The sequence below is a fragment of the Neoarthrinium moseri genome, assembly GCF_022829205.1.
Source record: "Neoarthrinium moseri strain CBS 164.80 chromosome Unknown scaffold60_Wmoseri_CBS_16480, whole genome shotgun sequence".
In the NCBI taxonomy this organism is placed as follows: Eukaryota; Fungi; Ascomycota; class Sordariomycetes; order Amphisphaeriales; family Apiosporaceae; genus Neoarthrinium; species Neoarthrinium moseri.
The window spans coordinates 43,758-61,138 of record NW_026055174.1 but is presented as its reverse complement, the minus strand read 5'-3'; the positions used below and the strand labels follow the sequence as shown (position 1 = coordinate 61,138).

At 57.5% G+C, this 17,381-nt stretch overlaps 5 protein-coding genes across 5 annotated transcripts; 4 read left to right on the top strand and 1 right to left on the bottom strand.

Moving 5' to 3' along the window:
* Positions 1–381: 381 nt before the first annotated feature.
* JN550_010874 (uncharacterized protein) lies at positions 382–3,542 on the top strand (the record flags this gene model as incomplete). The annotated part of the gene is made up of 6 exons (XM_049309177.1): positions 382–568; positions 635–694; positions 760–1,531; positions 1,588–2,217; positions 2,368–2,752; positions 2,811–3,542. 6 exons carry the CDS (start codon positions 382–384, stop codon positions 3,540–3,542), a joined length of 2,766 nt encoding a protein of 921 aa, XP_049167114.1.
* A 951-nt stretch (positions 3,543–4,493) lies between these two features.
* Positions 4,494–6,377, top strand: JN550_010873 (uncharacterized protein; the record flags this gene model as incomplete). Its single annotated transcript, XM_049309176.1, has 4 exons — positions 4,494–4,552; positions 4,652–4,692; positions 4,852–4,978; positions 5,039–6,377. 4 exons carry the CDS (start codon positions 4,494–4,496, stop codon positions 6,375–6,377), a joined length of 1,566 nt encoding a protein of 521 aa, XP_049167113.1.
* A 296-nt stretch (positions 6,378–6,673) lies between these two features.
* On the bottom strand, positions 6,674–8,104 carry JN550_010872 (uncharacterized protein; the record flags this gene model as incomplete). The annotated part of the gene is made up of 2 exons (XM_049309175.1): positions 6,674–7,910; positions 7,995–8,104. 2 exons carry the CDS (start codon positions 8,102–8,104, stop codon positions 6,674–6,676), a joined length of 1,347 nt encoding a protein of 448 aa, XP_049167112.1.
* A 1,311-nt stretch (positions 8,105–9,415) lies between these two features.
* On the top strand, positions 9,416–11,164 carry JN550_010871 (uncharacterized protein; the record flags this gene model as incomplete). The annotated part of the gene is made up of 4 exons (XM_049309173.1): positions 9,416–9,492; positions 9,577–9,849; positions 9,930–10,423; positions 10,503–11,164. The coding sequence occupies 4 exons, from the start codon at positions 9,416–9,418 to the stop codon at positions 11,162–11,164; spliced, it is 1,506 nt and encodes a 501-aa protein (XP_049167111.1).
* Positions 11,165–13,057: 1,893 nt separating this feature from the next.
* Positions 13,058–16,424, top strand: JN550_010870 (uncharacterized protein; the record flags this gene model as incomplete). The annotated part of the gene is made up of 6 exons (XM_049309172.1): positions 13,058–13,060; positions 13,114–13,179; positions 13,274–13,332; positions 13,392–13,410; positions 13,479–15,283; positions 15,344–16,424. 6 exons carry the CDS (start codon positions 13,058–13,060, stop codon positions 16,422–16,424), a joined length of 3,033 nt encoding a protein of 1,010 aa, XP_049167110.1.
* Between the last annotated feature and the right edge of the window lie 957 nt (positions 16,425–17,381).

Sequence of the window (17,381 nt, the reverse complement as noted above, 5' to 3'; positions counted from 1 at the left end):
TTCGACACCTTGTGGCCCGACCGTGATCAATCCGTGATCAATCCGTGGACCACGACCAGCCCTCTCGCTTTCTCCATTCCCTCTCTACAGTTCGCCGGTATTGGGTGCGACAACTGGCATCCTCATCAATTGATCGCTCGGCCGATTGACCGCGCGCGCGTCACCGACGGGGACAACGCTCGTTCGCTGTTGGCTCCCTCCGACCCCTACCCCACGCCATCGACGACTTTCGTTTCGGACCTTGGCCTGAGGGGGCTCCTGGAGATGAGATAACTGTGCAGGTCTCGTCCACCATGCTTGCGCAACATACCGCCATCTAGACTACGTACTGAATTGTTGACTGTCGACTCACCGCCCGTCAAACCCGGCATCGCGACCAAGATGGCACCCGCCAAGGCCCAGGAGAAGGCAACGGGGACGCCCCACGACGAAATGTCCGATGCTGAGGCATCCAGCGTCCACTCGGACGACGAGGGCACCCCCCAGGACGGCAGCAAAGCCGACGACACACCTTCGCTACCACTGCAGAAACGACGAAGAGTCACTCGAGCGTGCGACGAATGTCGGAGTACGTCATCTCCTGCCATTATCGCCTTCGCGCCTATGGGTACCAGAAACTAACCACCGCGTTTAGGGAAGAAGATCAAGTGTGATGGCAAACAGCCCTGCACCCACTGTCAAGTGTACAGCTATGGTAGGCGCCTCTCGGCTGGCACTCGAGCCCCTAGTTAGGATCTGGTCACTGACACCCGCTTGTAGAGTGCACATATGACAAGCCGTCTAACCGACGTAGGAACCCGGCGCCCCAGTACATTGAGGCACTTGAAAACAGACTACAGCGAGCTGAGGCCCTTTTGCGCGAGTTCATGCCTGACGTCGATCTCAACGACGCCAGCCTCGACCCGGCAGTTCAGCAGGAGTTCCGCTTGAGGGAACAGGCACGCAACAAGGCCGTCAAGAAGGAAGACGTGTCGGGCTCCGCATCCATCAAATCAGAGGAACGGCTAATGTCCATGATCTCGGGCGTTGGGCAGCTGGAATTCGACGACAAGGGCGACTACGACTTCCATGGTCCTTCCTCAGGGAATGTCTTTTTCCGCCGCATGAAGAACCACTTCAAATCATTGCTGGGCCGTGACTACCATGTGCCAGTGCTCCCCCGCCCGCCCAAGCCCTCGAGCATCATGAACATCGACTCGCCGCAGTTATCGGCCATCAGCTCACCCGGGAGTAGCAGGAGAGGAGTGCCGTCCGACGTGTGCGACTTGCCTCCCAAGGTGATCGCCCGGCGGCTGTGTTCCTACTCACTGAAGTACGCGACGTGTCTTTTGCGCATTGTACATGTCCCATCGTTCTACACCATATTGGACAACATCTACGAAAATCCACCTGGGAAACTGGGAACCTATGGCACGGATGAAGACAGAGGCTTAGCACTGCTGTATTCGGTACTAGCCCTGGGATGCATGTACAATGTTGCTGATGATAAAGAGTCGAAGAAGGCACCGTACGAAATTGCCACAGATCAGGGGTAAGCACCATCTGGTCCCGCTCACGGAGAATGAGATAAGGCTGACAATCGTGTAGTCTGAAGTATTACAACTCAGCGCGGTTCCTGCTTCCGGATATTACAGATTGCCGAGATCTCACGTCGCTTCAGGCTCTTCTATTCATGATCCTCTTCGTCCAGTCTATTTCGAACCTGAGCACGTGTTATGGGTTTGTGGGAATTGCGCTACGCTCGGCATTGCGAATGGGGTTGCACCGCAACCTCCCTCATGCCCGGGACACCGTCATCGACGTAGAGTCGAGGCGACGTGTCTTCTCGGTATGTCGACAACTCGACATATATGTTTCGGCTGTGTTGGGATTCCCGATGCTGCTCAATGACGAAGACATCGATCAGCCGCTACCAACGCCCGTGGATGACCAGTTCATCACCAAGGGCGGGTTGATACCTGTGCCCGCGGGAACCACGTCCTTCTTTGAAGCATTCAACGCACATGCCCAGTTGATGGACATTCTGAGCAAGATCATCAAACAAATCTACCCCCTGAAAGGATTTGAGCAGGATGCTGCTGAGGGCGGCCAGGCAGCTTCTTCCTTCATGATCAGTTATGCACAGGTCAAGGAGATGGAGAAGGTTCTTCAGAAGTGGAATGAAGACTTGCCAGCTGCCTGGCGACCAGGATCCGAGGGCCCTGAGGAAGTCGTTCGGTAAGTTTCTCGCGTTTTATCTCCTATGCATATACACACCTACAACAGACCTTGCATCGGAGCCACTAGAGTCTCGATACATGGGACTTTACTTGATCCACACATATACCCCATGGATGGTTCTCACGATGCTAATCTACTCCCCACTAGCGTCCGCAATCTCCTCAGGTTCGGCTATGCACATGTGCAGATGGTACTTTACCGGCCCTTCTTGCATGCCGTCTCGTCAAGAACGACAGCCGACAAGAAGCCTGATGATCGTTCATATGCACTCGGCGCTGCGGGCATCAATGTGGCCCGAAATATTGTCCATATTGGTATCGAAATGCGAAAGCAGGTCTCACTGGTCGGTCCATACTGGTTCACACTCTTTACCGAGTTCTTCGCCATCATTACGCTGGTATTCTATGTCCTAGAAAACGAGAACAAACCCGGCACGGCAGAGATTCTGGCGGATGCAGTAGCAGGCAGAGACATGATAAGCAAGCTCGCCCGGAGGAGCGTGGCTGCTGACCGCATATCAAACGCGCTAGAGGTGAGTTGCGATTGCGTTACTGGGTGGTTTATTTCCAAATGCTAACATGGAAAACAAGGTCTTATTTGACCAACTTCCCGAGACCATGAAGACGGCCGGATGCACCGCTGCGCCTTCCAAGAAACGTTCAGCTGCATCCAAAGACTCCATCGCAGCGACGGTCTCGCCCTCGACTTTGCAAGTGCAGACCATGGATCGTATGGGGCATATCTCGGCAAATGGAAAGGGGGGCTCTCTTGGGCCAATGGCTTCCAATGCTGGTTTCGACCTCGATACGGGGTTTAGCATGCCCGACTTCTCTCCAAGTGTACAGGGCATGTCGCCTCTGGACTTGACAGCAACTCCCCCGGATGCAGTGTCTACAACGCAGCCGGAAACCCTGCAGCAAGGGCCTGGCAGTGGGATCAACCAGATACATCAGCTTGACGCCATGATGTTCCCGTCAGGTGACCCGCTAGCCTATCCAAACCAACCAGGAATGGAGTTTGGCGGAGGTACGCTGCACCATGACCAGTCACAATACTATATGCCTAACCTCTTCGATGGCATAGAAGGTCAACTGATGAACCCGCTCCCGCCGTACATGATGCCGACGCAAGGACAACCAGGCTTTCCTTTTCCGACCCAGATGTACCCGGATCCCATGCTGGCCATCCAGATGCAGCGGGGCCCTCAGCAGGTCCCTCATCCGCATCAGTCAACACCTCAGCACCCATCGCAGCGGCGGCGGATGTACAACCAGTTTGGTAATCAACAACCATGGTCCGGCATGTTTCCTCAGTACGACTAGAGTGCGCAGAACGATGATACCCCTGCACGAATGCAACGCCCGATTACAAAATGTCTTTCTGTTTTTCACGGTCCAGTTGGAGTTTGGCAGTCCCCGACGGTCGATATATGGTCCCAGCCGTACGATGTGGGGGATAGGTATATCCACGGGGGGTCAAGCGAGGTTACTGTGGCAGGACTTGGCCCAATTTGTTTCTTCTTTCCTATTTTCAGGTGGATTTACGGCGATGTTCTGGCGGTCTTCCTGCGACAGACGCATAGAAAGGATCACTTGTATGAATAGCCTAGGCAACACGACATGGTTCGTCCTTTCCTACTGGCCATTTTTTTGTTAGTCTAGGCATCGGAGCCAACCTGCGAGAAAGAGTAAAGGAGGGGGCCAGTTCACGGTTGGCCGCTTCGCGGAATGGAGATGGTTTGACGGCCACTGATTCGTACATAGTATAATTTACCGAAGATGCCGAGATCGGCCGCCTTTACATGCATCACGCAACTGCCCCTTTTCTAGCCTTGTGTCCATGCATCATCTTCTCGGCAACCTTATAGAATGACGGCCGCAACTAACGGGGTATACTCCGTACAAGACCGACTAATAAGCAATGGATGCGGGTGCCCCAAATTCCCGTCGTAGGCACTAGGCCGTACACGGGTCCCCGCATTGCAGCCCCGCAGTTCTTGCGAGTCGGTCGGTCCATGCCCAGGTGGCTTGCGACGTTGTTACCGCCTGTCCACTACTCCCGACATCACAGACCTTATTGGCATTGCCTACCTGTACCAAGACATCTAGGCTATCGGGACATTGAGTTGACCGAGTAAACCTTTCTCGCCATCATTCCGAACACACCGACACCGTGAGTTTTCTGGCAGAGGCGACTGGGGTTGTAGTTGCCACAGCTCGGTCTCTTATCAACACGCGCCACCGACGTCGAGTACCTGGACGTCAAACGGCGATATGGATGCCGAAGAAACCCTCGACCACGAGCTTGTGGTTGTGGACGAGTTCGATGCATTGTGAGTTTCCTCGAAGATCTCGTTGTCCATATTTCGTTCCATTCCAGCTCTCAGCCGTCGATTGATAGATATCGACTGACCAAGTCTCCTCGGCTCCAGGGCGATTGAAATCAAGACACCTCTAAGCAATAAATATCCAGGTGAGTGATTGAACCTGCATCTTACTGTGCCAAGGCTTGCAACCACGACAAATTAGGCATGCCGTTATCCCTTGTTCTCCTAGCAAAGTTCAAACTGTGCAACTCACACGCATCATGGTTGGTGTTGCTTATCTATGTGTTTACTGACTATTAGTATAGCAAGGGAACATGCAAAGAAGGTTGCCAAAGAGCTCGGCGTCGAGAATGGCATCATCTATCTCCCTGGCAAGCTCGAGCAGAATTGGGAGGACTCTGACATGGGTCCTCCGTTCAGGCAACGTCGATAGTGAGCTTCGCGATGGATAACTTCCCAGATTGCTAACACCAACGCTGACACCCGTCCCAGTTTCTACTACCTCAGTGGAGCAGACTTCTCGGGCTGCGCTGTAACCTACGATATAGGCGCAGATAACCTGATTCTCTGGATCCCTTACTCACCGCCGCAGACCGTGCTCTGGTTTGGTACAACGCCCAGCCCGGCAGAGTGTCTGGAGAACTCGGACCTCGACGGCGTCAAGTACATCGCCGAGCTACCCAAGTACCTGGTCCCAACCCTGGCTCTGGTCGAGTCGTTATATGTGCTTCGGGAATCCCAGTTGCCCAGGTTCAAGTCCTTCGAGACACTCAAGCCCCATGTCAAGATTGACACCACATCCCTCTTACCGGCCATCAGCGAGGCGCGGGTGATCAAGACAGACCACGAGATCGCTTTGATCCGCAAGGCCGTCGATGTCTCGTCCGTCGCCCACAAGGCCGTGTGCAGGCAACTTCTGTCGCTCAAGAACGAATGCGAGATCGAGGCCGTGTTCCAGGGCTCGTGCCTCTCGCAGAACGCACACGCGCAGTCCTACGCCATCATCGCGGGCTCCGGTCCCAACGCCGCGTCCCTGCACTACGGCGCCAACAACGAGCCGCTCGCGGGCCGGCAGCTCGTCGTGCTGGACGCCGGCGCCGAGTGGTCCGCCTACGCCTCGGACATCACGCGGACGCTACCGCTGACGGGCCGCTTCACGCCCGAGGGCCGGGCCATCTACGACCTGGTCGCCGAGATGCAGGAGCAGTGCATCGCGCGCATCCGGCCCGGCACCGTCTACTACTCGCTCCACCTGCACGCGCACCTCGTCGCCACCAAGGGCCTGCTGGCGCTCGGCATCCTGCGCGGCGGCTCCGCCCGCGACATCTTCCGCAACGGCACCAGCGCCGCCTTCTTCCCGCACGGCCTCGGCCACCACGTCGGGCTCGAGGTCCACGACGTCGGAGGCTACGAGCGCCTGAGCGTCGACGCCGCGCGGACGGACGGCTTCCGGGCCCTCGGCGGCAAGCGGCGCCCCGTCGGGCCCGAGATGCTGCGGGACATGATCGCCGCGGCCGAGTCGGACCTGGCATCGGTGGAGAGCAGCAGCGACGGCGGCGACAAGTACAAGGGCCGGCGGGAGCTGGCGCCGGGCATGGTGGTCACGGTGGAGCCGGGTATCTACTTCTGCCGGCCGTACATCGAGGCCTACTTCCTGCAGCGGCCCGAGCACGCGCGCTACATCGACGCCGAGGTGCTGGAGCGGTACTGGGACGTCGGCGGCGTGCGCATCGAGGACGACATCCTGGTCACGGAGGACGGGTGGGAGAACCTGTCGTGGGCACCCAAGGGGGACGAGGCCCTGAAGATCATCAATGGGGAGACCGTGTGAGTGCGAGGGGCACGCGCGCGCGCGCGTGTGTGTATGGTCTACCCACCCCGAAGGAAAGTAGATTTACAATTCTGAGAGACGAGATTTTTCGGATGCTTTCCAGGCACTTAGAATAGATAGGTGGACGCAGTGAACAATTTGAACCATAGAATGAGTATTGGATTACCGCTAAAGCAAGGACGTCGTTAAAAATCATTACCGGTATCATTGTTTTATACATGCCACAACAGATATTAGGCCAGCCGTCCCAAGTTCCCCGGCCCGGCCCCCCTTTTCGCACTTGGGTATCTACATTTCTAAAGGTACTTCTTGGGCAGGGTCTTCTTCCGCTCGTACCAGATGTAGGCGGCAATGAGGACGACCTGGCTGCCGATGATGACAAAGATGAGCTTGCCGTGCTTGGGGGTGGCCTTGTCGGCGACGTGCAGCAGCATGTCGCCGTGGGAGCTGCCGAGCATCTTCTTGATGGCGTTCTCCGAGTCCTTGACCTTGTTGGCCGTGTCCTGGCGGATGGCCTTGACCTCGCGCTCGAGCGACAGGATCTGGTTCTGCATGGCGTCGATCTTGCCCAGCTTGTCCAGGAGCTGCTTGATGTCGTGGATGCCCTGCGACGTCTCCTCGTGGCGCTTCTCGCCGACGGAGCTCTGCTCGGCCACGACGCGGAAGATGGTCGACAGGTGGTGGTTCACGCTCTGCAGCCGGTTGTGCAGGTCCGCGAACTGGGCCTTGGAGCTGGTGATGGAGTCGGCGCTGGCGTCGGCAATGTCCTTCTCCCAGCCGCGCTCGTCGACGGGCATGTTCTTCTCGTGACCGTGGCCGCCGGGGTTGGGGGGCGTGGCCCAGGAGTTCTGCTGCTGCTGCTGCTGCTGCTGCTGGTTGGCCTGCTGTTGCGGCGAGACCTCGTGTTGCGCGTTGAGATCCTCGGTCATGACCACCATCTTGAAGACCTCGAACGAATCCGGGTTCTCAGCGCTGGCGGCCGTGATACCAAAGTTGTAGCCAGGGGGGATCTGGATCTTGTCGCTCTCGAAGCACGTCCTCCCGTCCACCTCGACCTTGAAGTTGTGCTGGGTCTGGCGCAGCTTGATCTGCGACGGGCGGCCCAGGTTCCTGTAGCTGTAGTCGCAGTGGCCGAAGGCCAGGCTGTCGACGCTGTGGTGGGTGCTGTAGTCGGTGGTGCCGTCGTTGAGGAAACCCCTTACCATGCCGGCGCCGCCTCCCGACCGGTCGATGACCAGGGCCAGGCCGTCGAACCTGCCGACCTTGTATACGCTGGCCGTGCCCACGTCCTGCAGGCCCCGTCTCGCCAGCCAGATGTTGAGGTTGCCGCCTCCGCGCTCCGGCCCGTTGACCCTGAACTCGACGTCGGCGACCCATTCCTTGTACTTGTTGGGGTTGTCTCCCCATACGGCCCCCCTGGCGTTACCGGGGGACGGCTGTGTGAGAATGAGCTTGTTGGACAGGACCTCTGGCACGTCGGGCTGGCCCTGGATGGAGAAGAGCGGGACGGATTGTTGGCCCTTGTCATTTATTCTGTTGGAGGAGACGCCGGCTTGGTCAGCATACCCAAATCAGGCGGCACGGGACTTTGGTCTGTACGATGCGTACGGCACTCACCTGCCTGTGTAGCCGAAACTGAGTTGGTCGACCAGGAACTGAGCTTGCGCCTCAGCCAGAGAGACGCCAGCTAGCCATGTGGCCAGCGAGGCCGGGTGTGAGAAGCGCATGTTTCTCTGGGCAGCCCGCGAGATGGCGACGAGAGCGGGCGAGCTGTCGAGAAGCTGTAGGAGAGATGGGTTGAAGGGTGCTTGCCTTGCGATTGGCGGGTTTGTATCAGCAAAGGCAAGTATCACGAGTGCAAAACCCAGAGGATTTTCTCTTCATCGACGGTAAGCTGAGGACACTTTGGCTCCAAAAACGGGGGACCTTTGTTCAACCCTGCTCGGATCCCTGGAGGAAGAGGACTAGGGTCAGGGGGGGGGCGAGGGGAAGGGGACCCCTGGGGCTGCGAGGCAGCTCTGGCTCCGAGGACTGCTTCTAGAACAATGGGCTCGAGCCACAGGTTTGCAGTCGTAGTCGGACGACTACTGCTACTAACGTGTTCGCAATCTGCCAAGGTAATAGATGATTGATTGATTGATTGATGGGTCACGATCACCAGCAATCGCTCGAAGCCCGGCCTGCTCGCTCGGTGCGGTGTGTACGTGACGTGACGTGATGGGACGTGATGGAGGGCACTGAACGTCACAGCGATGGGCAGCACAAATAAATCAATGTTGTCAGCTAACCTGACGTTAGAGCGTTAGAGCGTTAGAGCTTCTCCAACCTCTTGTCTTGGTTTCCCAGCTCGAGGCGACGCCAACCTTGCGGCTGCAGGGTTTCAAGGACGCTGAGACGAAGCCGGGGTAGCGACGGTTGAAACCGATCCAATGGGCCACACGTACGGTACTGTCCAGTGGCGACGTTCAAGGTACAAATGTAGTAGCAAATAAAGCTGCATGGGCTCTGTGCAGTGTGCCTGTGCGTACATACCATGCGTGTCAGTGTCGGGTCGCGAGTGTGTGCCTAGGTGGTGTGAGAGAGCGGGAGAGCGGGAGAGAGGAGAGAGGTACAAGGCGGTTAGCTGGCTGGGCGGGCCTTTCCCCCCCGCGCTTCCTGCACCGTTAGCTGGCTGGCTGGCTAAGCTTGGGTCAAGGCAGGTATCCATGCACCTAAGCTACCTGGATACCATACCATACCTAGGTAGTTAGTACCTATCTTAGCGAGCTTTACCTTGGGGGCTTAACTAGCTACTTGCACCGTAGGGGGACCCCCCAAAATGTCGGCGCTTCGTGGCCTCTCGTTGCCGATGTGGAGGGGGGGAAGAGAGACCTCGCTGCAGGGTTCCGAATTGACTTCATGGCTCGAGCCGATCCTGCGTCGTACCTAGCTGCCCTCCCCGTCGACCCCCGAGAAGCCAGCGCGTTCAATCGAAACGGCGAGCATCGCAGCAGCTCAGGAGCCCGTCGCAGCACTCCTGGCCATGCCCAGCCGTTGCCATGACTGAGATCTACCCGACGATTGCGCAATGCGCAGTTGTCGCGACCGCCTTCAAGATCCTCCTCTTCCCAGCATAGTACGTGCCGACGCGTCCGTCCCTTGTTCTCTTCTCTGCCTTGCCGCTCGAAACTGACTCCGCGCTCTCGCTCTCTCTCTCCAGCAAATCTACCGACTTCGAGGTCCATCGCAACTGGCTGGCCATCACCCACAGCCTGCCCGTCTGGGAGTGGTACTACGAGAAGACGTCGGAATGGACCCTCGACTACCCACCCTTCTTCGCCTACTTCGAGTGGCTGCTCTCCCAGGTTGCCAAGCTGGTCGATCCCTTCATGCTACGTGTATACAACCTGGAGTACGATAGCTGGCAGACAGTCTACTTTCAGAGGTTCACCGTCATCGTGACCGAGCTGGCCCTGGTGTACGCGCTCCAGATGTAAGTCGGGGATACGTTCTGCGCCTCGTTTCTATCCACAAGTACGGCGTGGCTGACAGGGTCGTGGATGGGATCTCTAGGTTCATCGATGCCCATCATGGAGTACCAAAACGGGCGGCTCAGGCTGCGGCGCTCTCCATCTTCCTCTCCCCGGGGCTGCTGATTATCGATCATATCCACTTCCAATACAACGGGTGTATGTACGGCATCTTGATTGCGTCCTTGGTGCTGGCCAAGCAGAAGTCCGGGCTCCTCACCAGCGGGCTTGTCTTTGCCTCCCTCTTGTGCATGAAGCACATATACGCCTACCTTGCGCCGGCCTATGTGGTCTATCTGCTCCGGGCTTACTGCCTCTCCCCAAAGTCCATCTTGCGGATCCAATTCCTCAACTGCGTCAAGCTCGGGGCCGGCATCCTCGGCATCCTCGGCGCCGCCTTTGGGCCCTTTGCCGTCAAGGGGCAGATCCCTCAGATCCTGAGCCGTCTCTTCCCCTTCTCGCGCGGACTCTGCCATGCTTATTGGGCTCCCAACGTCTGGGCTCTGTACTCCTTCATGGATCGCGCTCTGATATCCGGTAAGCCCCTGCCCTCCCCTGTCCCGTCCTGCCGTCTGCTCGGTGCAGATCTATAGATCGACTGACTGATACGACCTAGCCGCTCCCCGGCTTGGCCTCCCCGTCAAGGAAGAAGCGCTCAACAGCGTCACCCGAGGCCTTGTGGGGGACACATCGTTTGCCGTCCTGCCTGAGATCACGCCCCGGCTGTGCTTCGCGCTGACCCTGCTCTTCCAGGCTATCCCCCTGGTGAAGCTCTTTTTGAAGCCGACTTGGGATGCCTTCATCGGAGCCGTGACGCTCTGCGGATACGCATCGTTCCTCTTTGGATGGCACGTCCACGAGAAGGCCATCCTGCTCGTCATCATTCCCTTCAGTCTCATTGCGCTCAAGGATCGTAGACATCTGAGCGCCTTCCGCCCCTTGGCCGTGGCCGGCCACGTTTCCTTGTTTCCACTGCTGTTCACGCCGGCCGAGTTCCCCATCAAGACGGTATACACCATATTCTGGTTGATCCTCTTCCTGACGGTGTTTGACCGGCTCGCACCGCCGTCGAACAGGCAGCGCTTCTTCCTCTTTGACCGTTTCAGCATCCTCTACATCGCCGTCAGCATCCCCCTGATGGCGTACTGCTCGCTTATACACCAGATGGTGTTTGGGAAGAGGTATGAGTTCCTCCCCTTGATGTTTATGAGCTCCTATTCCGCCATAGGAGTGGTGGGGAGCTGGCTGGGCTTCATGGTGGTCTATTTCACCTCGTGAGTCTTTCTTGGTAGCGGTGGTTAGGAAAAAGCTAGTTAGATCTCTTTCTTGTTCTCTATAGATGGCTATACCCAGCGAATCGAAACGCGAGTTGATTGCTTTTTCCCGTCTCTGAGATGTCCCGATACCAACGTCCTCTTGCAGAGTCAGGGGTGGGTTCTGGGGCCGTGTGTGATTGCCGTACGTGTCGTCATGCGAGGCACTGGCAATTTTGAACCCCCCTAGGATGGTTGATGTTTAGGCCCAGGGTTGGCCTCGTTCCCACAGACCCCTGTCGGCCACCTTAACTAGTCCCGCTGGGCTCAGTCTCACACCAAGGCCCATGGAGCTCCACGACACGCTTTCAAAGTTTTCGAGAATCAAGACGGCAGTCAGGTGCAGAAGCATGTGGCAACGCGTCCATGACAGGAATACGGGTGGTCCAGGTAATATTCACGGTAGAATTGGGCCATTGATTGGCCCTATACCTGTCTTATACGCCTCTGGAAAGGAGGAGTAAAATCAAGGTCGACTTATACTAGGCTGCACCTCGCCCAAACCGGGCGCAAATGTGCTGGAAATTGGTGTCAACGAATAGGCTGGTGGCCAAACGTGATATACGGCATTCTCTGTGTTGTGTCCGACGGGTTGTTGGAGCGGGAGCGCCTCGACAAAGGCTTGGGTCGTGAGGAGGACATGGTGGCGCGGATTGACCTACCTTGAGCGCGAGAAAAGGGCAAAGGGCTCTGCAGGGCATAGACGGCGCAAAACCCGACGAAAAACCGCGGTTCAAAGCCCTGGCGACTCGCCGCGTCGTGGCGAGCAGATCGAGTATAAGAAGGCGGGTTGGATGGGCGGGTGCGGTGTGATGCAGGCGCAAAGGAAGAAAGACGACGGGGTAGTAGGAGGTGATGCTGTGCGGTCGACGGCCCACCTGCAATCGAGGTGGGCTCCGCGACCCAATCGAGCAGATGGGCAGCCCACCGGCGGCGGCGCGCAGCCAGTCAGCGTGCGGCATTGGCCCCAGCGGCGCCCCAGCTCTGCCAGCTCCCACCCGTGGGACCCCGGTCTGTCTCTCGCTTCCCGTCCGCGTCCGCCTCCTTGGTGGTGCTGGTTCTGCTGGTGGTACCGCAGACTACCGTGGACTACCGTGGACTACCGTAGACTGCAGGTAAGTAAGTAAGGCAAGGCACTTATTAGTTAGTCAAGCCATGGACCCTATGGATACCTGGACGGTAATAGTACCAAGTCAACTAACTTGTTAGCCTTGGGTACACACTTGCCTACCGGCACCTCACACACACTACCCAGGTACATAACTTACATGCATAGGCCGCTCGCCTTTTTTTTCTTCCCTAGTCCTTCTCCCACGCACGCCCGCCCACGCCCACGCCCTCGCCCTCGCCCTCTTCCTCTCCCTCCCCCGTCAAAGCTACTACTCACTCCCCGTGCCTCGACAAAACTTTTCCACAACAACATACTCGCCCTGCATCGTCGCGCTCGCCAGCGTCCTCCTCGCACGCCCACCACCCCCGAGCTGGCCATCCGCTGGACCGGCCTGCGCCCGATTAGACGCGTCTTGCCCGGCTCCGACCGCGTTTTCCCACCCTGGACCCCCCCGTATGTAGACTCGGCCTCCCTCCCTTGCCTATGTGCCCGCCCGACCCGTGGGTTTTCTGACTACCAAACCTGCACTACCCACCTTGGCCCCATGGCCGCCAACCAAACACCACAACATTGCCCTCAACTCAACGCGCCGCTCCTGTCTGCCTCTGACTTTTCCTCCCTCTCAATCTCCCATTTCCGGCTCTCACCCTACCACTTACACGCACGAGGCTGACGTTCAGCCTTGCAGATTGATCGGCGACTAGTCCTCCGGCCCCGTGCCGGCTTCACCCAACTGTTGCCGCCGCCATGGTAAGTCGTGCTGCCGCTCCCAGACTTGGCCGCCGCCCTTCTCACGCGTTCAGGTGCTCTTCAAGCGAAAGCCGGTGCAGTTCCTGCAGACGCCCGTCGTGGACGATGAGTCCGTCGAGGTATGTACCTATACTTATCGCGCCCCAGCTGTATAATTGCCTATACGCGGCGCATACTCCGCGCAACCCCCAAGCTGACAAGATCCGACCACAGGTCTGGCACATCACCCAGACTGGCGAGATATTCCTCTCGTATGAAGACTACCTCAACCGGTGAGTTGCGCTGGCTGGCTTGTCGCATCTAACATGCATGACACTAACTTGTACCCTAGCATGGACTTCTATAACCAGGTTTGTACCACCAGCACCAAGACACCAACACACAACTTGGGATTCTCTCTAACACGGATCCTGTACAGCCGCGATTCATATGCCAGATCACCGGCCACTCCGGCCTCACCTTCTTTGCCGCTCTCAGGAGCGAGCAGGCCGGTGCGCAGGAGGTGGAGCAGGCCTTCCCGGAAGCGCTCAAGGGCCCCGTTTTGCGACGCGTCCAGTTCCAGACGATTTCGCGAATCGACAACCTCGTGGACATGATCTACGATGAATTCAAGGCCGACTACTACCCCGGCGAGGCCGTCTCCATACACCTCTCTACCGGCGAGCGCATGACGGGTGTGGTCAGGGACAAGGCGCGCCTGGGCAGCAAGGTCCTCCCGGACGGCACCATGACGCCGCCCTACTCGCGCTACTTCACCAGCATAGACGGCCGACCCGACGACGAGGCCGTAGTCGACGAGGATCACATATACAGGGACAGAAAGGTGTTTACAAAATCCGTCCTGCGGTCCTTCATCAAGAAGACGGTCACGCGCGAGGCTTGGAACGGAGCTCCGTGGCTTGTCAAGCACGATGTCGCCGCGCAGTACCACATTGACACGCGCGTGCCGCCGCACCTGCGCTACGACAACAAGCTTCTGGAGAGGAAGCAGCACCAGGCCCAGCGGAAGGCTTTGGGCGTGCAGGAGCCGAACCTGTCCAACGGCTCCTTCCACAACACCTTCGGCCCTACGCGACTGCCCGAGCTCAAGCCCGCGCCCAAGGCACACAAGATGGCGAAGCACCAGCACGGGCACCCGCATCACGAGCCGCCCCTCAAGGGGAGGCAGGGCGTTCACGTTGGGCCTGACCCCGGTTACATGCCTGGGAACAACCCATTCCAGTTCCCCGTCTCGTTTCGGAACAACATGGCCCCCCCGCCTGCACCGACCGTCTTCTCAGCACCCGAGCCGCCACCGCCACCACCGCCCCCGAAGTATCCGATCGAAGATCTGCAGCTGGAGCCCCGCGACGATTACGTGCGTCCTCCGCTCAAGTTCCTCTGCAGCGATCCGCCCCAGGGCGTCGTCGACACGGACGCGCGGAACGACAAGATCCTGATGAAGTCCATTGGGCCGCTGTTGGAAACCTGGGACACCCTGAACGTATACTGCGAGATCTTCAAGCTCGACTCCTTCACCTTTGACGACTTCATCCAGGCCATGGAGGTTACCACTGCCGATTTACCATGTGAGATGTTTACCGAGATCCACTGTGCAGTTTTGAAACAGCTGGTCAGCAGCGAGGCGGATGGTGGCAAGCTTCAAGTGCGCATGCCCGAGCTTGAAGAAGACGACGAGGATGAGGACGACGACGACGAAGATGAGAGCACAGCGGCCACCCCGGAACCTGAGCCACAACCAAAGCCAGCAACCCGCGCAACCCGGAGCAGCCTGGCCAAGGCCGAGGCCGAGAGGTTGCAGGCTGAAGCTGCTGCCGCTGCTGAAGAGGAGGCTGCCGAGCCGCCCGTGAAGCACCGCGCCACCGAGGTGCTTGCGGATTATGATTGGATCGAGCATCTGAAAAAGCGCGACTTCAAGGAGGGAGGCTGGGAGCTCATCATGGTCGGATTGCTGCATCAGTTGTCAAAGAATCCCAAGAAGACCGAGGTTTGCGAGGAGCTGCTGGCCCACTTGGTCCCCGCCGACGAGGAGGAACCCACTCAAGAGACCGTACGCCAATGCTATGGAAATCTCGATCTCAACCTTCGCATCCAGGCCCTGCAGATTATCTGCATGCTGACCGCCGAGACCAAGGCCGTCCGTGCATACATGGAGGACTGCGCCGAGACCATGACAGGCTACCGAAAGGAGAAGATTGAGTGGCAGAGGAATAGGAAGCAGGCGTAAGTCGAGATTCTCCCTTTTTGCGGTACTGTACTGCACATACTAACTCTTTGGTTCAGCGTTGAGGAGCTCAAGGCCCTAAATGACCAGCGCAAGCTTCTGCTACCTGAGAATATGCCTCAATCTCCCAAGTCTGAGGAAGCCTCCAAAACGAACGGCGATGTCAAGATGACGGATGCCGAAGAGTCGCAAGCTGAAGAGCCTCACGAAGAAACTGCCGAGAGTGATGAGGATGTTCACGCCCGCCGCACTACTCGCCGTGGCGGCGACCGGGCAGCCGAACGCCAACGAAAGCGTGAGGAGGAAGAACAGCGGAGAAAGGAGGCCGAAGAGGCGAAGGCTGCCGCGAAGGCGGACGCCAAGCAGTCCAAGCAGACGAAGCAATTCCAAAAGCTGCTCAAGGACATCGAAAAGAAAGAGGCCTACATCAAACAGTGCGAGGATGAAGTCGGGGTGATCGAAAACGATCTGCGGGAAGCCGACTGTGGTCGCACTCGAGTCCTGGGCAAAGACAGGTTCTGGAACCGATACTACTGGTTTGAACGGAATGGCATGCCCTACGGTGGGTTGCCGACAAGCTCGACCGCTGAGGCGGGCTACGCCAATGGCTGCATCTGGGTGCAAGGCCCCGACGACCTAGAAAGAGAAGGTTATATCGATCTTGCTCCTGAATACCAGGCCGAGTACAAGCAAAAGTTCAAGATCACGGTGCCTCAGCGGAAGAAGATGGAGGAGGGCCGGACAAGTGTGTTCAACGCTTACCAATGGGGCTATTATTCCGACCCGGCCGATGTGGACTCATTACTCAACTGGCTGGATCCCCGAGGTTTCAACGAGTTGAAGCTACGAAAGGAACTTATCAACTTCAAGGATAAGATCATCAACGGCATGGAGAGTCGCAGCAAGTACTTGAACGCGGCCGAAGAGGACGACGGAGAGGACAAGAAGGAGGAGGCCAAGGAGCCGAAGCGCATGAGCACCCGGAAAACGAACCAGCCTTCGCCGGAGCCGCAGCCGTCATACCGGTGCCTGAACTGGTCGAATACAATGGCTGTGGAAGACCTCGGCCATCTTCACAGTGAACAGCCTCCACCACCATCAACGAGAGGCAGAAAGCCAACACGCAAGTCAAAGGGGTAAACGGCAAGCCTCCCTGTCATGTCTGATCGCAACGTTCAGGCTGCGGTGTCCTTGATTCATAGGGGGGTAGGAGGAGGATTTTTGGGTTTTCTTTTCTTGCATCACATCGAACAGAGGTTTTGAGCGATCCCTTGGCAACTGAGCAGAAAACAGCGGCATCGCTGTGGAGTGCCGCCGCGTCCGCTTTGTACTACATGGGCGGATCATGGCATCTTTAGATCGGACTGGCGTTATCCTGAAGTTTCGAATTCCCTGGAAAGGGAGTTCCGCGTTTCACTCTCACTTATTGGTGGTTTAGACAAAGGTGCATCAGCGAGCGTGCGAGGTTTCTAGCAACATATTGATGGCCAATGGACGGTGGAGGAGACACTGCATATGTGACCGGGGTGCGGACAACTAGATGTCTAGTAGCTCCGTCGTGAAGAAATGACGCTGGGGTTTGTCAAGCAGAACTTCGAACGGCGGTTTCTCATGACTAGATAAAACTGGGTTATGCGGTCAACGGGCGATCACAGGCTGGAGTATGGTTTGTCGGGACTCCAAAAGCGCCCAGCAGCCTGGCAAGCCTGGTAAATCAAAAGCAAATCAATTGGCCAAGGCTTCCAGGGCGGCCATCGCACTCAAACGTTAGAATAGACCAGATGAATGGGGCAGCCTCTACATACTCATCCTCGCACTGAGCCCTCGCACTGAGCCCTAGCCACGATGAGATTGCGGGATCCCGCAATTTGGGTGATCTTGCTTCCTTGGGGGCTGTGCTGTTAATTTGTCTGCCTAAGTCAACCCCACGACCCAACCAACTAGATGCATTTCTTGGCCGTGATAGGCGAATTATGTCAGCAATCATCCGTATGTAGACACCAGCTGAACTCAGCATTCCAGCAACTCCAGCTGCCATGTGCAGGGGAAAGAAAAGGTCTGCCCCATGCTAACCTGCCGAGTAGAGCCAGACAGCAT